At 35.4% G+C, this 24,331-nt stretch overlaps 1 protein-coding gene across 6 annotated transcripts in view; it reads left to right on the top strand.

Annotated features, from left to right (window-relative positions):
- The window catches only part of Greb1l (GREB1 like retinoic acid receptor coactivator), a 254,326-nt gene that overhangs the window by 124,255 nt on the left and 105,740 nt on the right, over positions 1–24,331 (top strand). For all 6 annotated transcript variants that reach the window (XM_071602867.1, XM_071602868.1, XM_027942911.2 and 3 more), the window contains exons 3-6: positions 240–349; positions 11,693–11,852; positions 12,064–12,261; positions 21,382–21,558. In XM_071602867.1, coding sequence (XP_071458968.1) covers positions 11,696–11,852; positions 12,064–12,261; positions 21,382–21,558 — 532 coding nt within the window. In that variant the 5' untranslated portion in view covers positions 240–349; positions 11,693–11,695. The remainder of the gene's footprint in view (positions 1–239; positions 350–11,692; positions 11,853–12,063; positions 12,262–21,381; positions 21,559–24,331) is intronic.

Genomic DNA, 24,331 nt, shown 5'->3' with positions numbered 1-24,331 from the left:
ACAGAAAATATTTTCAAGTACATATAATCAGGAGGGATTATTTGGTGAGTATTTAGGAAGAAGGAATATCTGTAAATTTGCCAGTTGTGATGTATATGGAGTTGTATAAGACTTTGATACTTATTCATTTCTAATTGTTATTTTTGTGGAATTATAGATAATTATAGAATATAAAGCATTTGGAAATTAACTGTTTGTATGTATATGTACATATATATTTTGTTTTTATATTTTTGCAGGTTAAAAAAAGCCCTAAGCAAGTTATATTCTAGGCAACAAGCTCCCTGGAAGTGTTGACTGTCCAACTTAATCATGAACATGATTCAAAAATGTTAATAAACAAACCAAGGTATTGTACACTTAATTATGTCCCATCAATTTTTCAAGATCAAATTTGTTTTAGGAAGGAATATTTAGAATTTAAATAAAGCTAATGTGTTTGGTCCTTAAACTGGTTAAGCAGATATTTCTATGAACTGCTACTCCCCCCACCCACTGTGTTTGCCTTTCTCCTCCTCTGCCTTTCTACTCCCACAACAAAACGTAGCCATGTTTTTCCCCCTACAACAACCTCTATATTTCATGTATACCTAAACTAAGAAAATAAGAATTCAGCTTTTGATTTCCCCTTTGTTGTGATTTTATATTTCAAATTTTCTAATGAGAAATTTCTAGATTGGGCTTCTACAGAAAAACCCAAACTTCCTAGTAACTACATATACTTAATATCTGTCTCATATAACACTATCCTGAGATGTATGTTATCAAGATTCTGTAAGAATTTTTTACTGGAATTTAGGAAGGAGAAATATCTGTATATTTTCTAATTATGATGTATATGGAATTACATAAGACTTTTAGTTTAGCAAAGGAAAAAAGTGACACTGCTTTTTTTTTCTTTTTTTCCCTCCTTCTACATCAACAAAAATCAAAAACTTGCTTGGGACTGAGAATTCAGGGTTATTCTTTTAGGTAACTCTTCTCTATCTTAAGGGACATAATCCAAGACTGTGTCTCTCCTTTTGGAAGTTACAATGTGCTTAAATAGCCTGGCATTTCCAAGAGAGGCCAAAGATCTTTTCCTCTTTTATGACCTGCTGTATCCTTTTGAGGCCAGAAAGAACAAGAGGGTCATTGCCACTTCAGCCTGGTCCCTGTTTGTTCCTTCATGGTGACCACGAAGATACTGAAACCTAGTGTTAGCTTAACATTTGGGTCTGGAACATCTGGAAAATGGTCAGAGAGGGAAAGGAGGAGGCAAGAGAGAGGAGAGAACTGTTGCATTTTGTTTCACCAGGTGCTGGGAGGAAGCAACATTAGCCTTTTTGATATGGGAGGCAAATTCTGTGGGCCCTGGAGTTAGGCTCCAACAATTGAGGAGGTCAAAGGACAGCTGAGTGGGGTCAGTGAGACACCATGGGGTGTATTTTGTTACTTAGTAAAAGGAGCAGCCTCCTAAAACCTTAAAGGATTCTCTTGAAAATCTGTGTTGTGAAAAGGTTTTATGAGTCTCATGGCAAAAACTCCTGATTTATCTAAGGAATGCTCACTTTTATCTAATGGAAGGATAATCTTTACCAAATGTTGGCAATGACTGTAAGAGTCAATATAGGACCGAAAGAACAGTGTGGGTTTGAAGTGTACTTTACTTTCCAAAATATTTATCATTTTAATGTTTTGGTCTCAGTGAAGAATTCTGCACTGTTGAAATATCACTTTTTTCTTTCCTAGGAGCAGAAAGTGGGGGGTGAGAGTAACAAATGAGTTTACACTAATTTAAAAATAATTCTACCTACTTTTGATCTTACCCATACACAATGTATTATTAAACCTTAAAAATTTCAAAATGTGTTAACTCTCTAAAAAGGTATTTTTGAATTTAATTTATAAAGGAAATAAATGGCACACGAAGTGTAATGTTTCTGGCTTACAGATCTTTTTTTATTTTTCTTCAGTGGTTCTGGGGATTGAACCCATGCTAGGAAAGTGCTCTACCACTGAACTACCTACCCCCCACCTTATGGATTATGAATTTTTAAATTCATTTGTGGATAATTGATATATGGGGGGTATCAGTGGATGACTAACCTTAAGCTGTGTTTCTCACTAAATGTGTTTCTCATACATTTTGTAGAAGAAAATCAATGTCAGAGTCAAGAATAGCGAATAAGTAAAGTACGATAGGGCTGGGGATGGAGCTCAGTGGTAGAGCACTCGCCCAGCAGCATATGGGAGGCCCTGAGTTCAATCTCAGCACCATGGGAAGTAAAAAGCAATATAATAACAGAATTTTTCTCTTTGGAAGGAAATAGAGAAGGGGGGAAAAATCTACAAGTTGTGAAAGTTCTGTTTGTCACAGCCCATGACCTCAGGAGACCACTTATATGATTGTGAATAGCTTTGAAAGGTATTAGCCACCTGGCAAATGAGTAGTGAAAGGAGACTAATGGAGGGATTTGGCAATATTTTGATATACAATTTATACATTAAATATATGTATATATACATATATAGAAAGTATATATGCCAAAATGTATAGTATAGAAAAAAGATAAAATGATGAAGAGCATACTATATAGGCTTTGTTAAACATTTTCTAATTTATAAATTAATATCACAGTTACAATTAATGTATCTATTAATAATGTATGTGATTGTTTTCAATTCTTTTAAAATAAATACTTCCATGAAAGGAACATACACATAAATGTGAAGCTTAGCACACTGTGTGTTATTTTCTCAAGATTAAAGCACCTTTCAACAACTAATTTAGAAACCTAAGTGTAGTGACTGATAATTGCCTAGAGAAAACCCAAAGCTGTTTTAAGTAGCATTGAAATTGTGGCAAAACTGACAAATACAATTAGCAATGTTAATAAGATAAAAAGATGGACAGACAGGCAGAAGACAGAATGGAAAGATGAAGGGGGTACTAGGAACCAATCCTGATAAGAAAATACTGTTCATAGTTGCTTTGAATTTCCAGTGCTTTTTCTTTTAAATTACAGCAGATCGTGTGTTTCACAAGTTAAACAATTTAGATACAATTTGTAAGGCTCCCAACTCATCTGGTTTGAAAGAAGATAGCTGTGGGGCAGTAGTACCCTAGAAAAATTGGTGAATTTTGCGATTCTAAAGCACAATTGGATGTGCAGTGCTTTTTAAAAGTCAATTTTAAATGTACTTCTCTTTTACTGTCATTACTGATTGTCATTCCTGAACTTATCCCTCTTTGCACTCTTATAATTCTTCTTTTTAAATATATATATTTTTTAGTTGTAGATGAACACAACACCTTTATTTTATTTGTATGTGGTTCTGAGGATCGAACCCAATGCCTTCCACAAGTGAGGCAAGCGCTCTGCCACTGAGCTACAACAACCCCAGCCCAGCACTCTTAGTCATCCAAGTGCATTACAAATGGGACTGTTTCGGATTTAGCGATCCACCAAAAGCAAACACAGTACAAACCCAAAAAAACCCTGTAAAAGTGGTTGAAGCATTACTACTAATTATGCTTATCTGGTTAATACTAGCCACTTTTCAAACAATCATGGGAAAATTGCATGTGGATAGAGAAATTAGGTGTGTTATGGGAAAAATGTATGGTTTTCTATGCCTTTTCCACTAAAATATCAGTTGAAATTCAGAAAATTATTGTAGTAGTATCTTTTGAAATTGCACTCTGCATTTGAGAAATTAGTTTTTGCCTCTGGTGTTTTATGCAGATTTTAATGATTGTTGTGATAAATCCCCAGAAGTTTGTTCTCTGAAACCATAGAGACTAAATTCTCTCTGTGGCTGCCTTGATGGATGTGGTGAGCCACACTTTGGAAGCATTTCTCGTTATTTAATGTTTTCTGTTCTGGATTATTGACTCTTTTCCCTGTTGAAAAATTGGTCTCTGGTGACATGGTAGAGGTCACACGTTGCCTATTATTGTTTTGCTTCTTTGATCTTACACAGGGATTGCCTCTGGTAATTATACTAGTTCCAGAGAGTCTTGACAAGATGTGTTTATTTTACAGAAGAATTTCTGGCATTTCAAGGAAGAAAGTAAAGATTTCCAGTAGTAACATGTAACTCTTTGTTATAAAGGGAAAAATAGCATTGCATTTCATCTTGTAATTACGACAGTTTTCAATAGTTGTTATGAAATTAGTTGGCATATTGCAGTAATTATTTCTACAATAACACATTGTGTATCAGGAAGTATTACTAAAAATGGCAAATTTTAGAATTAAGTTACTAGGGCTGGGTTTTGATTTCAGTATATAAAGTATTTTTGGCTTCAGAAGCTATCGAAATGGATTCGTCCCAATTTAAATGTACAGAACTATTAAAAGAAGTTGAAAAATTATCTTTTAATCTGTTTGCATTTTCTAAAGATTCCAGCAAGGAGGGTGAATAGAAGTGAAATAAAACACTTTGGTTTTGAATGCATGGTTAGCTTTGTGCTTTTTTTGGAACGTGCTTGGGAAAAGATTGTATCTCTTTAGACCTCTTTAATGTATAATTGGATAAGATACAAAAGCTCCATCTATTCATTTTTTTACAAACTCAATTCCTTCCCCTCCCACCTTTAGCAGTCCTAGGGATTGAACCCAGGCCTCTAACAAGTGCTGTACCACTAATCTACACTCCCAGCCCTTTTAAAAAATAGTTTTATTTTGAGATGGCTTTATTAAGTTGCCCATGCTGGCCTTGAATTTTTGATTCTCATGCCTCAGCCTGGTAAGTAGCTGGTATTATGAGTATGTGCTACCTCACTTGGTTCGATTTAAAACCAATATTTTGTTGTAAGCAAAATATCCCCCCCAAATTCACAATCTAATGAGGGAGTTAGACAAATACTAAGTCCTACAGTATAAATAATTGAGTGATAAATGTCAAATTAAATAAACAAATGAGGTTAGGGGTGTTAATTGGTGGAGGAAGTGCTTAGTATGGGCAAGTCCCCAGGTTCAATCTCCAGCACCAAAAACTAAACAATAAGTAAATGAGATACTAAGAAAGCACAAAAGAGAGAAAACTGTGAATGAGCATTTGCTTATAATTTTACATTATAGAGTTAATGAGAACTTGGCAAGACTTATATTTGCTTTATTTGTCCAGGAGTCACATGTTATCACTCTCACTACTGCATTTGGTTAGGAGGTCTGAGAATTGAATCTAAAGCCTCCTATAGGCTAAGCATGTGCTCTACCACTGAGCGGTACCCCCGCCCCTACTCAATGAACATTATTAATAAAGAAACAACATGCAATCAGTGATGCAATAGCAAATTATTTTCTTACATGAAGTGAAATGATTTTGTTATAAGGAGTAATAATAATCCATTCTATATGCTCATCTTACAGATGAAAAAAACTAAGCTTGCAAGGTTAAGTGACTCATTCAAGGTCATATCACCAGTAATACAGCCAGACCTCTTAAAACTTAAATCTTAGTTTTCCTAGGCATTGTATATTCATGGAGTTGCACTGTCCAATATGATAACTACCTGCCACATGGGATCATTTAAATTAATTACAGTTAAATAAAATTGAAAATTTAGTTCCTCAAACAGTCTAGCCACACTCTAGTGACATGTGTGGCTTGTGGCTGCCATATATTGGACAATGCAGATAGATAACATTTCCATCTCAGAAAATTTTATTGCCCAGCACTGCTCTTGGTGTCAAAGATTACTCCATGACTTGTATATATGATTGTAAATTTTTTTTTTTGATACTGGGGTTTGAACTCAGCCACTGAGCCACATTCCCAACCCCATTTTGTATTTATTTAGAGACAGGTCTCCCTGAGTTGCTTAGCACCTTGCCATTGCTCAGGCTGGCTTCGAATTCTTGATCCTCTTGCCTCAGCCTCCTGAGCGCTGGGATTACAGGTGTGCGCTGGGATTACAGGTGTGTGCCGTTGTGCCTAGCTGTAAATTTCTTAATAGATGAATTTTACATAGTACTAAATAGCAGCTTTTAGGACTTTTATGTTGATGGTCATTTGTTGTGAAGAATGTTCTAAAATCTCTTGTAGTGACCAAGGCATTCAAGGAAAAGGGCACCTCTCAGTATTCTTAATGTAGCATAATGCTAAACAAGCAGAAAATTACTTTTACTACTAACATTTCCTGTATATTTACTTATTCTGTGCTAGTCACTATTCTAAAAATTTTATAGATACATATTTTCATGTGTACTTATAGGAACCTATGAGATTGGTAGTCAAATCCCCACTTTACAACTGAGGGATTAAGTAACTCACCCAGTATCCCGCAGGGAATGATGGGACGAGATTTGAATTATGGTCCTCTGACTCCAGAGCCTATGTGTTTAACCAAAAATAACTGCGCGAGCGAGTGCACACACACACACACACACACACACACACAAATAGACTGTACCACCTTTACTTTCACCTTTTTTTTTTTTTCTGCTTCCAACATGTTTTGTGGGAAAAACATGGACTTAGGAGGTTTTTGAATCTTAGTTCTACTATTTAAAAACTGGATGACCCTGCTTGTTGTGGAAACCAGGTCATTTGCTCTACAGACCTGTCCCTCATTTTAAATGTGCTTGTTGTCTTATGGTTTCATTTAACTTGTTCCTTGATCCTGTAATCAGAAGTTGCTCTAAAGTTTTGACTAGTTTGAATACTTCCTAGGGACTGTGTGTGCCTCATACCTTCCCTTTGGGGAGGCCACGGTTTCTCACTGCCTCACTTGTAGTAATGCTGTTTGATCAGTGGGTTTAAGAGGTGATAGCCTGATCTTTCCATTATTGAGTTCTACATCAACATTTTACCTAATAGTTTAACTTATTAGCATTGCATGCATGAATTTTTCACTAGGGGGTTGCAAAGTGGTCATTTTATACTTGTGTCATTCTTTGCATCTCTATCAGCTGGAATTCTTCACTAAAAAGTGATTACTCTCTGCTAACCATAATGGTTAATTTGAAGTATAGAAAGAGCAAGGTAAATGCTCTCCTCCTTTTTTTTTCTCCCCTAGTTGTGCTCAATTAATTAGGTGCTTTTTTGTTTTGTTTCTGTTCCCAAAAGAGCTCTTCCTTTTTCTCCTTGAGTAGCAAAATTAGTCCTTGAGTTTTTATATCTTAAATATATTTTGGCCAATTGCATGTGTTATCTGTTATATTCAGTTTCTCTAATCTTTGACCCAGGGGAGCTCTTTATCTGGACTCCCATGTGTTCTGACATGACCCATTAGTTATTGGTAGTGCATTGCTTTTCCTTTCCATTTTCAAAAGAAAAGAAAAATTGAGGGCTGGGGATATGGCTCAGCTCGCCTGGCATGTGTGAGGCACTGGGTTCGATCCTCAGCACCACATAAAAATAAAATAAAAACATTGTATCCACCTAAAACTAAAAAATAAATACTAAAAAAAAGAAAAATTGAGAGGCCATGGAAGCATTAGCAGGCACCTGTTTCCCAAGCTATTCTTCTTTTCACTTTTCCAGTGCACCTTCCTGAAGCCACCAGAAACGCTACCTCTTTACTTCCATCCCTTTTCCTCAGTATTTCCTTCTGTGGAAAAAGGGAAAAGACAAGAACAGAAAGGCCCCCCATCACAATATCATGGTGGTTTATAGTTGGTCGCATCTTCATTTCGAGCAATTAATCAGTGGTACAGAAAGAACCTATCTTGTTTATTTTTCCTTAGACATTTCCTTAATATTACAAGAGTATCTGTTAGTATCTCAGAGGTCTGTTATGCCAAAACAAAACATTTAATAATGTTTGTCCTTTTATAATTTTACAATCAAGAATGAAAATTTGGGAAACAATGTAATATAGTCTCATAAACTTGATATTAGTCAGATACATAAAATAAGCATATAATGGAAATCACAAGTCTGCTTTCTAGGTGCAATTTGATATAATGACTAATTCTGAAAAACATTTTTCCATCTTCTGTTTGAAGTCTTTTATTCACACTAGCCTTCAGTCAGGTCTGAGGCATCATGGCTTCTTTGAGATTCAGAGGAAAGAAGGGTTGGTAGACTAAGTGGCTAATGCCAATAATTTCAGTGACTTTAAATATTATGGCATATAATATTTAGAATATATTAATCTAAAAAGGCTTCCTTTGAACTCCATCGTTCTTGGGATAGCCGTGAGTTGTCAAGGGAAGAATTCTATACTCAGTACAAGAGAAGTCTGGGGTCAGTTCCGTAATCTTTTTACATTATTATTATCATTATCATTTTTAAAATACCCAGTTGTAAACATGAAATCTAAAACAAATATAGATTTTTTTTCATAGTATACTTATTAATAAATGAAATTTATGGAATGAATTTAGAAATAATTTACTTTAATACAATCACCTTTGTTTCGGAAGGGAAAAAGTAAAGAGAATAAACTACCCAGTTGTATTTTTATTTGAAATAAAGACATCTACTTTATTTTACTATACCAAGTCTGAGCAGGGAATTGATACTTCCCCTGGTCTTCATCTGAATATATCTAATGCTCCTGTAAGGATTATGTATATCTTCTGTGAAACTCCATTATCCATTTTTATGTCAATTTAATATTCAAAGCAATATTTATTTGTACTATATACATGCATATGTGTATCTGTCATGTTACTCCTTAAACTATGAGGGAAAGGGATTGAGATTATATACTTCTTCACTTATAGTTGGGAACTTCTTTATTAAAGTAAAAAGATCTCTCAGAGAGTGTAGGTTATCAAGATATTCAGTAATGCAAGGAAGATAACTTGTTGGGCTGATAATAGATTAAGAAGAAGCAAGATTTCCAGGCATTTGTGCTCTGGAGAAAGGCTAAAGGTCCACCTTTGAAGTTATTCCATTGTTCGTGGATAAGAAATCCCTTGGTTAATGTGATAGTTTCTGGTAGTTCCCCTTCTCCCCAGCCCGCTTTTAGCAAAGAAGAAAGGTAAAGTGGCTGTTGGATTTTGACTTAGATAAACTGGTGGCACAGCATATTTCTTTTTCAGAAACCACCCTGTTTTGATCATATGTGGTGCTGTTGAAAAACACATTGCTTTTGAACTTCAGAAATTTTAAAAGTTTATACTTTTACAAGTGGGGAATCTTAAGAGCTTAGCCATAAAGTTGGTGTTTCATGGAAAATTTCGTAGGACACACTTTGTAGATTTTCTTCTGTTTACATTTATTTATTTATTTGTTTGTTTTTGATACCAGAGATTGAACCCAGGGGCGCTTAGCCACTGAGCCACATCCCCCAGCCCTTTTGTTTTTATTTTGAGATGGGATCTCACTAAGTTGGTTAGGGCCTTGCTAGCTTGCTGAGACTGGCTTTGAACTTTCGATCCTCCTGAGTCAGCCTCCTGAGCCTCTGAAATTACAGGTGTGTGCCACTGCACCCAACCCATTTGCCATTTTTAATTTGATTTAGTATATATACTCAACTTGTTTTGGTACTGAGATTGAACCCAGGGATGCTTTACCATGAGCCACACCTCCAACCCCTTTTATTTTTTGAGACAGGATCTCATTGAGTTGCAAAGTTGATAAGGCTGGTCTTGAACTTGGAATCCTCCTGCCTCAGCCTCCTGAGTTGCTGGGATTACAGGCATGCACCACCACACCTAGCCCTAGGCTTTTTATAACCTGTTATGAGAAAGCCTGGCTTTTTCCAAATTGTAGGAATCTCTCATAAAACTTTCACAAATCCAGCCACTCTGATGGAAATCACTGTATACTACTCACTGCTAACAAAGGAAGAAGCCTTCTTTGCTATGTTAAGGCAATTCAGAGGTACAAGAATCTCCTATGGGATTTTTATGTATAGGTCTGGGAAACCTAAGAGTGGGGTTATGCATCACCCCTTCTCTGCTCTAAGCTGGCACACTGGATCATGGCTTCTTTGCCTGGTGAGTAGGCTTCTTCTGGACCAAGTCCTCCAGGGACTCCCTCTAAGGAGGCACTCTAAGTTGGCATTCCAGATGAGGTTTAACATCAGTTCTCCTCCTTGATGGGAGAAGAAGAGCTAAGATATTCTGAGAATTACGTGTCTTGAAATGGGATCTGCCAAGTTTAGCCTATATCGTAGGAGCGCAGGCTTGGCCATCATGTGGCTCCTGGCCTTACTAACTGAGTGATAGTGGGCAGGGAATTTAGCTTCTCCAAGCTTCAGCTTTCTTGTTTTTTTTATTGTTGTTGTTTTTAAGTTGTGAAGTGGAAACAAGTTGTACCTACTTGAGAATTTTGAGGATTAAATAAAATGATTTTTACAAAGGGCTTAGTATACTGTCTAGCCCAATAGTTCTCAAACTTTGAGTCTCAGAGCCCCTTTATACTCATAAAAATTGAGGACCCCATCAAGTTTTTGTTTTTATAGTTTATATGTATTATAAATTAAAACTAAAATTTTTTATAAATATTTATTAATGTTTAAAATTATAATAAACAACCCACTATATATTAAAATAAACGTTTTATGAAAAATAAGGATTTTTTTTCCTCCAGAGAAAATTTAGTGAGAAGAGTAACCTATTTGCTCTGCATTAAATTTGTTGCAGTATCACACATCATGTAGATTCTGGAAAATTCCACTGTGCATATATGAAAGTCTGAGAGTGAAAAAGACAAATAATATTCTAGTGATAGTTTGAAATAGTTTTTACTTCATGGACCTCTTACAGTATCTTGGGGCCCTCAAACCATTTGGGAATCATTGGTCTAGCCAATTATAGTAGTTATTATTATACATGAAAACTTTTATAGCTAGTGAGTCCTACACAAATGTTAGTGATGAGAAATGTAAGTCATGGCTTCAAAACTTATTATATACATTCATGAAGGGTCCCCAAAATGATTGTACTTCAGAAGAAACTGTGTTTTTCAAACAAATTCTAGCATTACTTAATGGAGTTCTTTGAGTTTAAAGGCTCAATTTTTACTTTCAGAAATTTCCTAATTAAATATATTATCATAAAGCTTTCTCCTTTTTTTTTCCTAGAAGAAAGTCTTTTATTTTTTTCTTCTTCTTCAGAGTAACAGGTCTTAGTAGAGAGTTGTAATTAGATATTTACTCTGAAATAACTGACAGGATTGGTATGGGGTTATAGCAGTCCACCAATTGTAAAGAGGAAGTGTGGTCCCATTGTTAACCAGGTTGGGTTTTGTGATTGACAGATCAATTTTGATTTACTGGTTGCAGAGCTTTGACCTAAAACATTTATTACTGTTTAATTCTTAGATGCAAGATCACTTAAAGGTTTTTGTTTTGTTTTGTTTGCCAGGCATGGTGGCACACGCCTATAATCCCAGAGGCTTGGAAGGCTGAGGCAGGAGAATCATAGGTTCAAAGCCAGCCTCAGCAAAAGTGAGGTGCTAAGCAACTCAGTGAGTCTCTGTCTCTAAATAAAATGCAAAACAGGGCTGGGGATGTGATTTGGTTGTCGTCTCGAGTGTCCCTGAGTTCAATCCTTGGTACCAATAAATAAACAAATAAATAGGCTTTTTGAAATGTGTTTAGACTGTAAAGATCCAAAGTACAGGTGACATAACAAATAACTTATACAAGTTGTTTTAACAAAAATGTATTTTATATGGTTCACGTCTTTATAAGAGCTATGAATATAGTTTATAACAATACTTGTACTTTGTAGACATATAACCTCTAATTATATCAATTTTCTCCTTTCTCCCACTTTTTCTTTGGGCTGGCTGTGTGTAGATCATGGGGAATTCATATGCTGGGCAACTGAAATCTGCTCGATTTGAGGAAGCTCTCCACAACTCCATAGAAGCCTCGCTCCGATGTAGTAACGTGGTACCACGTCCCATTTTTTCCCAGCTGTACTTGGACCCTGAGCAGCATCCTTTCTCATCTGCAGGTAAGTTCCTTAATCGTAGACATTTCTAGGCTCCTTTAAAAAGAAGTGGGGATTCCAAATCATGGGAGCTCTGAAATCAATTGGCTAAATATTAGAAAATGCTAGTCTCCCTCTCCTCAGACATTATCTTTCAGAACTATGAATTTTTCTTCTGATTATTTTTCCATAAGCATCTTTTTATTAAAAAGTCACTGATTGCTTTGTTTCTCAGATGTCAAGCCCAAGGTAGAGGATTTGGATAAAGATTTGGTACACCGCTACACACAAAATGGCACTCTAGATTTTTCTAACAATTTAACCGTTAATGAAATGGAAGATGACGAAGATGATGAAGAAATGTCTGATTCCAACAGCCCACCAATTCCCTATTCACAAAAACCGGCCCCAGAAGGATCTTGCACAACAGACGGTGGGTTTCAGTTTTGTTTTCTTGCTGTTTTCCCCTTTAATATTGGCTGGTCTGTTTCCAGTCATTCCATGCGGTGCTCAAGGCTGGAAACCAGTAATTAGGGAAAGAAATGAGGAGTGGTTATGTTCTCACTCCCATTGCCGACTATGACTTCACAGCAGGTATCTACCCCATTTTATAGATTAAGAGACTGAGATTCATACTTGAATAACTTCTCTGAGAGGACCTGTGCAAAGGCAAGTCTAGACAGGTCAAGGTTTTTCCAGTACTCCATATACTTCCTGCAAGCATGCTGCTGTCAAGCTGGGTGTAGTAACCCAGGCCTTTAATCCCAGTGACTCAGTAGGTGGAGGTAGGAGGATCACAAGTTCAAGACCAGCCTTAGCAAATTAATGAGGCCCTGAGCAACTCAGCAAGACCCTGTCTCAAAATTTTAAAATAAATAAATAAATAAAAGAGCTGGAGATATACCTCAGTGGTAAAGTATTCCTGGATTAAATCCCCAGTACCAACAATAACAACAACAACAAAAAGAAAGAAAGAAATTTTCTGTCTTAGGAAACATTTTAGTATTTCCTTTTTCTCCTTGTTTCCACCCCCACCCCTAAATAAAAATAGAGATATTAGATGCTTTATATTTATCTTTTATGCTTATTTTTAAAAGACTTTTAGTTGTAGACGGCAGTACCTTTATTTTATTTATTTATATTTATGTGGTGCTGAGGATCAAACCCAGTGCCTCACACATGCTAGGCAAGTGCTCTACCACTGAGCTACAACCGCAGGCTCCTTTTATGCTTATTTATAACACTTATCTAGTGTAGAGGCAAAAAATTATAATTTTTTTTATAAATTACAAAATTAAAAATTTATGTATGATAAAAATATAAATAGTAGGATAAACTTGCTTTATTTACTTGTGTCAGCCTTCTCTTCCATCAAAGGTTAGGCTGCATTTTTAATAAGAAAGCCCTGGTTTCTAACATTTCTGGTATTTTGTGGTTTTGGTGCTATCACGACTTAAATTCCACTTTCCTCCCTCCATTCAGTTGTGACTTTCTGACCATCAGCCTAATTAATGTGTAGGTTTCACTTTATCCAGATCAGCTAGAGTGCAATTTTTATAATTAAATTGACATAGAGCTGAGATGATGTCAATATATGAGTATCTTGGAGAGAAGACATCGGGATGGGAAGAAGAGGGATAAAATCTCAGGACAGTCTCCTTCCAAAGTTTGAAGTGCAAATAATTTGGGATAAGCTAAAGATACAAATATACAAAGCCAGATAAGTAGTTTGCATTGTTTGGGAGTTTTAGTTTCTCTTAACTTCTGCCAACCCTCCTGATAATCTGATAACCAGTAAAGGAGTTAAAATCCCCTACCAAGAGGGTGAAGACCTGCATAAAGCTCCTGCTAGCTTATCTAAGCCTGATTCACTACAAGTGTTCTCTAGCAATTGGTACCATTGTTTTTTTTTTTTTTTTTTTTTGACTTGGGCCTGCCTCGAAGACATCATTCTTTATGAATTTGCTTCCACTTACTATTGATTCCTTTTGCTCAGTATCTGTCTCTCTCTCCCTCCGCCCCCCTCTCCTGGTGTGGGAGATGACCAGCATTGTTTTTACTTATTGGCTTTATATCCATTTTTATGCTGTTTGTCTAACTGAATGATCAATTCATAATTATCAAATAACAAACTAGAAGTTGAAATAGCACTTGTACTTGTTGAATTCTCATTATGAATCTTGTTATATTGGAGAATTGAGTAGAACCAGAGTAAAAGGTTTATATACCAAGAAATAGGGGAGAAGTTTCCTGTCTCAGGTTATTCTAAGTATGTTTTTAGTTTGCCTGTTGAGATGTCTGACACTGGTATTATTTATGATCAGGTATGGAAAGCTGTTTAGTACCCAGCAAGATATAAACCTAGTGGTCTAAGGTAGCAAGTATTTGTTAAAGTTTAAAACATGAGAACATAAGAAGTATATAGGAAGTGCAGTCATTATTTTAAAGATAAAGGAAATGCAGTTTTCTGAGAACAAAAAAAAACTATCCCCACCCAAGCAGGAGACTGAAATTCCAAGACAATCTGAAAGCAGAGTTCTGTATCTGCTACTTTAGTTTCTTATAATTAGCATCCATTATCCATTTTCCCCTCTTAATTCACCTGGGGTGGCAATTCAAACAAACAGTAGTTTATAATTTGATTGTTATGGCTTATGTAACTTTTTCCAGTCTGGCTTATTCTAAAATAATTCTAAGAATTTTCATACTCAATGGGAAAAACATCTCTTGAGAATTTCCTTATAAAAATGGCAGCAAAATAGGACAATATAACAAATGCTTGGACTTGTTGAAACTCATCATCTTCCCTACGTGGGAAAATCCTCTATTTACCTAAGGCTTAAAGGAAGGTAAAGCTATTTTTAGAGGCAATTTAGATAAGCAGATATTAACACCTGACTGATTGCTGGGGGTTACCATTCAGATGTAAATTTTGGTTGCTAATTTCTTATGTAAATTATTGGAATAGTGTAGGTTCCTATCCTGCTGGGAGGCAGTTGATTGTCTAAAGGGGTGAAGGGCAACCAAATTTTAGGCCTCCGAATACTGCTTTGATTACTTTGGTTTGTGTTTACAGCTGTTTCAGTAAATTTCTCCTCCCCCTTTTGTTGACTCTGTAACCTTCAAGTTGGAGATAATTGAAGAATGCAAATTGTTTCTGTGAAGTGAAAACCTTGGCTAGTTTCTTAAGAAAATGCAGGTGAAGTTTATAAAAAAAGGACCCTCTACTATTAGTTCCCCCTCCCATTTTTAAATTAAAATTTTCTCCTCTACAAGAGCTTTGCTTTTAGGACAGCATTTTAGAATTACTCTCAGAAAATGAAATTATTTTGGAGGCAAGTTTGTGAATGTATCCCATGTAGATAACTTATCTTTCTTTCCTTGTTTACAATAAACAGACTTTGAGCCTTCCTTAGGGAACTCTGAGCTCAATCTACTAGTAGTCTCTAAAGAATGATCAAATTAGCCATTGAGAATAACTTCAGATGTAATTCAGAATTAACCTTGCAGAGGAGTACAAAGGTTTCTTTTCATTCAGTTTGAGGTTTTAATTGAGATTTAATATCTGATATTTATTAGATTAACAATCTGACATATTTCTAATAGTGGGAATGTTTAACTACTTGCCACACTGGGTATTAGGATCCTACAGGTCTCAGAAATCTAATCACATTTCATAGTTTCTGTAGCTATCCACTCTACAGACATAGCTTATTTTCGGTTAAGAAAAAAAAAGATAATGCTCTCAGCATAATGTTTTTTTCTTTTCTAGGGATTCCTGGTGACAATGTATAAAATTATATCTGATTTAAAACTCAAAAATGAGGGTTTGGAGGAAACAATCAGTAAATAGATGTTTACAGCAAAACACCAACCCCTTGGCAGGTGAACTTATTCTCAAAAAAACTACAAACTGAACTGAGGAAACTTTCCGTGGTTTTGTAACCATTTTTGGCCTCAAATTGAATTTTTTCTTGACCCCATTTTAAACTTAACTGTTGTCTTCCCGTTTTCTCCTATTTTATTCTTAATTACATTGCCTGTATGAATAGAGCGTAAAAAGATAAACTAGGACTATTTATTTTATAAAATAGATTTTATGTTGCTCAGAGGATTCCAGTTTCAGACATTGGGAGCTCTTTCTGTTAGTTCTTATGTCTTTTTACCAACCTCCATCATTGTGGAGTGGTTATTTTCTTTATAGCACAAATTGGAAATTTTATCTTCTCATTGTAACAGGCACCTCTTGCATAAAATATCTCATTGTCATAGGCACCTCTTGCATAATATATATATATATATATATATATATATATATATATATATATATATATATATATATATATATTAGGGTTGAAGACACATGAAATGTGCTTTTAATGCATAAAAATCACAGTGGATAGCAGCAAAGGATGGGGGGCATCAAGGAGAATCTGATAATTCACATTGCGATTATTCTTGCAATATATTTTTAAGAGAAGGCTAGATAGAACACATAGAATTCAGTCATTGCTTAGTAATTATTACTTTTGACCTCTAGGTGTCCTCATACCATAAATAAGAAACCCCTCAAAGGCTGTAATACTCAAAAACTATTTGGGCTTCTTCATTTGAATGGACTATGTAGTCCATTAAAAAAAAAAAAAAAACATTTTTAGTTGTAGTTGGACACAATACCTTTATTTTATTTATTTATTTTCATGTGGTGCTGAGGATCAAACCCAGTGCCTCACACATGCTAGGCAAGTGCTCTGCCACCAAGCCACAACCCCAGCCCTGTGTAGTAGTCCATTTTGCCAGAGAAAATCACTCTGAAATATTTCTTCCCTTGAAAATCCAGTTTGCTTTAGGTATTCTCCACATTGTTCTGGATTCTATCCCCATTTATCCAAGAACCAAAATTATACTTTCCCTCCTTAATCTCAATTTTGCTACAATGTATTGCTTAGAAATCTCATCAGAAATGTCACTCTCTAAGCATGGATTGATTGCCTTTGTGGCTTGCAACAACTTGCATTTTTTAAAGTGGTATCTCACCATACTGCCCAGGCTAACTTCAAATTCCTGGGCTCAAGTGATCCCCCTGTCTCAACCACCAAAGTAACTGGGACGGTAGCCAAAAACTACACTGTCTTTAGCCACTGGGCCTGGCTAAAAACTTGAACTTTAAGAACCCATCAGCAAGTATAAGATAGGTGGATAATGATAGTCCTGTGGTTGTCAGGGGCTGGTGTATCAAATGCTCCACAGAAAATTCAGCCTAAAATGGGCACAGAGAAGTCAGGTAATAAAACCCAGCTGGAATAGTCAAGGAAGTGATTATATAAGAGTGTTCTACATCCGAGTGGGCGCAGATGAAACATTATGAATCAGAGACCTACTAATGAGGTTGAAGTGCATCTAATCTGGAGTGAAGAGACTGTAGTTCTGGGTCCCACAGTTTCTGGTTTGTGGACATTTGACCATCGACCATTTTCTAACCTTTTTGAGCCATTTCCTCATTTACATATTAATAATATTAGAATAGATCAGTGTTCCACAAATCTCTTAGTAGGGTAGAAACTTTTGAACGCCTTGGGAGTTCAAAAGTTTTATGTCATTGCATTGCATGTGATGAAGACTTGATTTTAAGTAGAAAACATTTATTTTAGATCAGCATATTAATATACTTTTATATTCATACAGTACAGGAAAAATTGTCTAATTTTGTGATTCAATAATTGCTGTTTAGCTGGACATGGTGACACACACCTGTAATCCCAGTGGCTCAGGAGGCTGAGGTAGAAGGATCAGGAGTTCAAAGGCAGCCTCAGCAACTTAGCAAGGCCCCAAGCAACTCAGTAAGACCCTATCTCTAAATAAAATGTAAAAAGGACTGGGAATGTGACCCAGTGGTTAAACATCTCTGGGTTCAATCCCTGGTACCAAAAATAAATAAATAAATAAATGTTATTTAATTTAAATTGAATGTGTAAGAAAAAGCGCATTGTGTTAGAAAATTAAAAAATGAAATATACTGCATTTGAGGGGGGTCAGATATATTGACATGTTTTCCAGCATTTTAAAAAAAGTAAAATTCTACTTTTAACACTAAAGTTCTACATTTTAGGGTGCAAAGGATATTCAAATTTATTTTTACAATTTTTGTATTTTTTCTGTATGAAATGAGGAAGTTTTAAACTGCTGTTTGCAGGAAATTTTCTATTGAATGAAATAGTGTTTTCTTTCATTATAAAAAGCCAAACTGGACCATAATCACTAAATTTCTTACTTATATATTACAGTAGGTTTTTTTGTGTCCTAGAAATGTATTGGTGCATTTTATATAACCTTATAATTTGATGAAGGGCAGGGAATTAATGTAACTTCTGTGTCTAGCAATGAGCATATTCAGGTATATTTGTAAAATCGCTCTTTTTTGTTCATTAACATAGTGTTAGGTGAACTTCTTGTCCTTAACCAACAGCTCATTATGAATATAAATTAAGCAACATGTCAATACATATGATAGATGGGTTGAAGTGTGACTCAGTGACAGAGCACTGGCCTGTCCTGCCTGAGGCCATAGATTCAATCCCCCAGCACTGCTAAATAAATAAATAAATACCCATAGGATCAATCAATTACAACTGGAAATAAAAGCAATTTGAAATTGTATAGTAGCCAAAAACCACATGATGATGTGGGGTTTGTCTGAATGAGTTATGAGCTCATTGAGCTGGTTTCCAGTAACCCTACATGTGTTGGATAAGAGGTTTTCAGAACATTCTGTTTTAAAATAGGACATTAGAGGGTCAGGAGTTATAGCTCAGAAGTAAAGTGGTTGCCTCGCACATGTGAGGCACTGGGTTCGATCCTCAGCACCACATAAAAATAAATAAAGTAAATATATTTTAAAAAATAAAATTAAAATAGGACATTAAAATAATCGACTAGTTTTTAGAAATTGATTATGATGTGTATTTAAATTTCACTTACAATTCTCAAGTATCTTGTAACACCCTTCTGAATCTCCGGAAGTGGCGATAACCGCTTATTGAGAAATGTTGTGCCAGATGATCTTGTGATTCCATGTAATTCCATGTAATTTTTTTGTTCTAAAAAAATTTGTAGTAATTTTCAAATTGGTGTAGATTTGTATTTTCCATCTAGTCTTTTCTTTCTAAATTGGGTGGGTCAAAGTTGTACAAAGATGGCTTTAATACTTTTTATTGGCAGGTAGCTTCTCAAGCATCCTATTTCCCATTATTCGTATGCTTCCCATGTCCTACGTCATTGAACATTACTGGACTCATTACGTACCTTTGTACAAATTCCCTGACCTTTTTGGAGACTCAGTTTCTCCACCTGTAAGGAAAGGTACTAGAGCTGTTGAGAAAATTAAATAAGGTAAATCTATATGATGTTTACAATGTACCTGGCTTATGGTAAGTACTCCAAAAATTTTAGCTGCCATCAACATCACCCTCCCCATCCTCATCAGTTCCTAAGTTCCCTAAACTTATGAGTGCTGTTCCTTAATGAAGATACAAGAAACAAAATTTTGGGGGCTTTCATATATCCAAAGGCTCTCAGAAATGTTTCTGAACTGAATAAAGTATTAGGGCTCACCCATCTATAAATGACTATTTTTCTAATAAATGTAGATGATATTATCAATAATAAAATGCAGAGTTCATTTAAAATTGGTAAAGAACTCATAGTAACTTTTTTAAAAAAATTTTTAGTTGTAGGTGGACACAATACCTTTATTTTGTTTATTTTTATGCGGTGCTGAGGATCAAACTTAATGCCTTGCACATGGTAGGCACTCTACCACTGAGCTACAGCCCCAGCCCATAGTAACATTTTTTTAGATACCTTTATTTTATTTTATTTATTAATTTTTATGTGATGCTGAGGATTGAACCCAGTGAGATTAGATCAGTGTTCCCCAATCCCATAGTATGTCACGTTAGACCAGCACTCTACCACTGACCTACAACTCCAGCCCCTCATAGTAACCTTTGTATAATACATTTTTTATCATGAACTCTAAAATAAATTGTTTTTTTAAATGATAAAACTTGAAATGGTTAAGCCCCATTGTATTTATCATTATAGAATTTCTTCTGTCAGCTTTTTTCAATTTCATTTTACCTGCTTTTGAGGTCCAATGATCCAAACCATATGACAGATTTATATATACCACAGGTGTGTACAATGTTTTGATGGAGTTTTCTTTTTTTCTCTCTCATATGCTAATGATGGCATCTAAGTATTTGTTGATGTTTAGTTAAAATTGATTCTGGAAGATTCTACGTAGTTCTTCCCTACTTGGTACTGAGCAATGATGATGGTATTCCCCCCGGGTTGTGTGTAGAGAGTTAGGTACGCATCCTTCATTTTTTCACAGCTCCCTGAAATAGCATTTATCATACGTGTATTCAGTCTCTTGTTGAGAGAGACCCAACTGAAACTAGCTTGGGGTGAAAAAACAAAAAAGATACTAGCTTAGGTAAAATGAAATTATTGGAAGAATTTCAAAGCAAAAAGGTTTCATGACCAAACCATGGAAAGGCAGATACAACTGAGTTTCAGGGATCCAAAAATTGCTAGACTTTCCTCTCCCAGCCTCCTGTCTATGCTGATGGACTTCTCACTAGCAGAGCAGACTGAACTATGTTCTCCCTGACTCCATGTTCAGAATCCTCAGGGAAAATCTTTGATCTGGTTTATATCAGGTGACCACATATGGACCAATCAAGTGTAGCTAGAAAGGTAAACTATTAAAGTGGCCCAGCTTGAATCAGGTGCCAGTTCCAGGTCAATCTGGAATATCACAACTTTCCAGGGGATCACATGACTAGAGTATAGGGAGGATCATTTCCCAGAAGATGTGTCTCAGAACAATAAGCTGTCTTCTATAAGGTTGTGTTCAGGATTATTGATTCCTTTGCATTCTTCTGACTACAGGGCAAGTGCTTAACAAATATATTTTGTCCAATTCTGTATCCCCAGGCCTAGGAAGAATCTGTTGTAAATATTTAATAAATAATGAACTAAATAACTAGTGTAATAATACATTATGGTCTACAAAGTGGTTATGTAAAGTCATATCATAGCTAGTGAAAAGAATCTAACAGCTTCTGAATTCTAGTTCTGACCCCTTTATGAATTACCAAACTCTGAGCTTCCATCTTTTCTTCCATAAAATTGAGAGCATCTCAATTTAGATAAGTAACTCTGTGTTAAAAGTAAAAATTATCATGTGCACATAAGAATTACATGCACATTTCAAAGTGTGCTGCATATTTATCATTGCCTTATTTATGGACCAGAAACTATAGAATTGTCATTTTAGCTGAACTAGGTGCAAATATCTCCTTTTAGTGTTTTTTTTAGCTCTATTCAGAGGGATGCATGTCTTCTGGTGGGACAACATAGACTTTAATTTTAGTCCTTAATACAGATTACTCTCCCAATGGGTGATAAGACATACCCCCTGCCAAATAGTTTACTGTGTCTTTGTTTTGTTTTGTCTTTTTTTTCTTACTGTTTTTTTTTTTTTTAGGTTTTTGTCAAGCAGGGAAAGATTTGCGTTTGGTATCACTGTGCATGGAACAAATCGACATTCCAGCAGGATTCCTCCTGGTAGGGGCCAAGTCTCCCAATCTTCCTGAACACATTCTAGTTTGTGCTGTAGACAAGCGATTTCTACCAGATGATCATGGGAAAAATGCACTTTTAGGTGAGTAATTCATGCCTGTAAAATTCCTTCCAGGAGGAGGAAATTAAAATACAAGTTTATTTTAAAATTTCACAGAATTAAAAACATACATATTACAGGATTAGTTAGCACTTACATTGTTTAGTTCAAGTATGAAACTGTTTTTAGTAACTTTTAAAAATTAGTTAACATTTGTAAATTTTGAAGCCCTTAATTAAGAGATGTTTTGATCAAATGCTAAAATACAGTATATAGTTTGTCAAAAATTAATATTTTAGGTCTGGGAGTACAGCTCAGTGGAAAGTGCTTGCCTGTCATGCTTGGGCTTGATCCTTGACATTGCAAAAATATTAATATTTTATAAAATGAAGTGGAATTTACTCTGTATAGTCATCCATCTGAACCTGATGGCAACTCTGAACTATTTTTCTGTGGACTATCCACTTTTTAAGGCATTTGTAGTTTTTCCATACTCCCATTATTCCCACCCTACTTGATGGATGTGATTCTAATTTTATGTTTAACGTTAGTTCTCCTAAAATAACTAAGGGGACATAAATGATATAAAATGTATAACCTTATCTCACAATTTTTTTACTTTCTGGTATGACTTAGACTCCTGAATTTTTCATGGTACAGCTTCTCAACATTATAAGAATAACAAAAAGTTGATTTAAAAACTTATTTTTAATAATTGAAAAGACAAGATGACATATGAAGTTTATTGCCTTTTTGCTACTGTGTTTCTCTAGAGTTGTTTTTGTTTCTCATGATTTCTTTTATTTAAGTGGAATCAGATGTTTTAGGCACAAGTATCAATAGAAAGAATAGAGAAGGGGGCAAAGATTCAAGTATTGTATTGATTGTGTGGTGATGTGGTTTGTTTAGTTTGATCCATTCTTCCTATTATACTATGTCATCAGAATGTCTAGAAATATATCATCAATATATTGAGTTACAAAATGACTCTGTACATGTTTTATGAATGTTTCTTAAATTGCAGTTCAGAGGCATATCTTTAGTTCATAGAAAAAGAAGGGATAATTTTTCTTTTTCTTTTGGAGGAAGGATAGTAGGGATTTAACCCAGGTGTGCTTTACCATTGGGCTGCATCCCCAGCAGTTTTATATTTTTTATTTTGAGACAAGGTCTCATTAAGTTGCTTAGGGTCTCTCTAAGTTGCTAATTTTCCCAGGCTGGCCTATAACTTGAGATCCTCCTGCCTCAGCCTCCTGAGTCCCTGGGATTACAGTACCCAGCAGAAGTGATAATTTTTACTATTCTTAAGGCTCTTCAAAAAAGAATGTGGCCATTTTTTCTTAGTAGAATTTAGAAAATGCTTTAATATAAAAGTCTAATGGCAAAGCTTATACATTGCACTAACTTAACAAAGAAGGTTCAACAATGTGTTCATTCATTTGTCCAGCAGTATTTACTCAAAATGTACTGTATGACAGAAATCATGCGAGACTATGATGTAGAGGTGCAAAACTTATAAGGCACAGACCTTTCTCTCACAGAGCTTAAGGTTAGTTGGTGATAGAGAACAACTTTGAAAGACAACTTTAGCATTTTAAAACATTATATCTCATCTAATGGAACAGATCAGATGTGGATCTGACTACAAACATTGAAAAATCTCTCCAAACACCTTTTACTCAGTGATTCTCCATGGCTAGAAGAATCCTGTTGGAACACATTAAGGCAAAGTTAAGAAAACACCATCAGGATACTTCACAGTCCTGCATAATCAGAAATATGAGACAAAGTCTATGGGCTTTAGAATCAGAACTGAGTTTAAATCTGATTTGCCTCCTAGTACTTTAGGAAGTCTCAGATTTCTCATTCATGTAAAAGGGCCAATAATGCCTACCCTTGCAGTGTTGTAAAGATCAAATGAGATGATGTATAAGGCACCTATCCTGCACAGTACCCAGCATATATTATTTATTCTTCAAATAGTAGTTGTTCTGCTGTCATATTATTAAATATTTTTATAGACTTGGCACTTTCTTACTTTCTCTAACCTTATAAATGGATATAATTTTCCACCAGTCACTTTTCTGTGGGAAAATGTAGTGCAACAACAATACGGTGGAAGGTTTTTCTTAGATAAGCATATTGTTGAGATTTTTAAATATTCAGTACTCTGTTCTCCAAAAGTTAACATTCATTCAATATGATAGGTGATTTTAATATATGCTAAGATAGAGAGGGAAAATTTTTAAGATTTGGATATTCTAGAATCACTATCCAATATCAATTTGTCTGAATTTTTATATAAATTATGCAGATTCCACAGATTTGAGGGAGTTTATTTTTAAATATATTGATCTAGCTGGCAGTTCATATGTCCCAGGTGTATCATGTGATTAGAAGACTTGATTTCCAGAAAAGCTAGAAAGGTAATTTCAGCTGTTAGGTGTTTTCCCACCTCGTACTGGGGATTGAGCCCAGAGGGGCTTTTCCACTATACTTATATCCCCAACCCTTTTTATTTTGAGATAGGGTCTTGGTAAGTTGCTGAATCTGACCTCAAACTTGTTATCCTCCTGCCTCAGCGTCCCGAATTGCTGGCATTATAGGCATGTGCCACTGTGCCCGGCAGAGTTGTTGTTTTTTATTACAGATGATAGCAAGAACTTGGAGCAGTTTAAAATCTCTCTTAAACTAAAGCTAATGCTGAAACTACACAGAGTATCCAAAATGAACTGTAGTAGACATCTGACCCTCACGTTGCTAACTATCATCATTACTTGAAGGTTCTCTTTGCGGATTATCCAGACCCATGGCT

Source organism: Marmota flaviventris, chromosome 16 (genome assembly GCF_047511675.1).
Source record: "Marmota flaviventris isolate mMarFla1 chromosome 16, mMarFla1.hap1, whole genome shotgun sequence".
NCBI classification, from domain to species: Eukaryota; Metazoa; Chordata; class Mammalia; order Rodentia; family Sciuridae; genus Marmota; species Marmota flaviventris.
The sequence above is the reverse complement of the archived record's forward strand: the minus strand, read 5'-3'. Positions and strand labels throughout refer to the sequence as shown.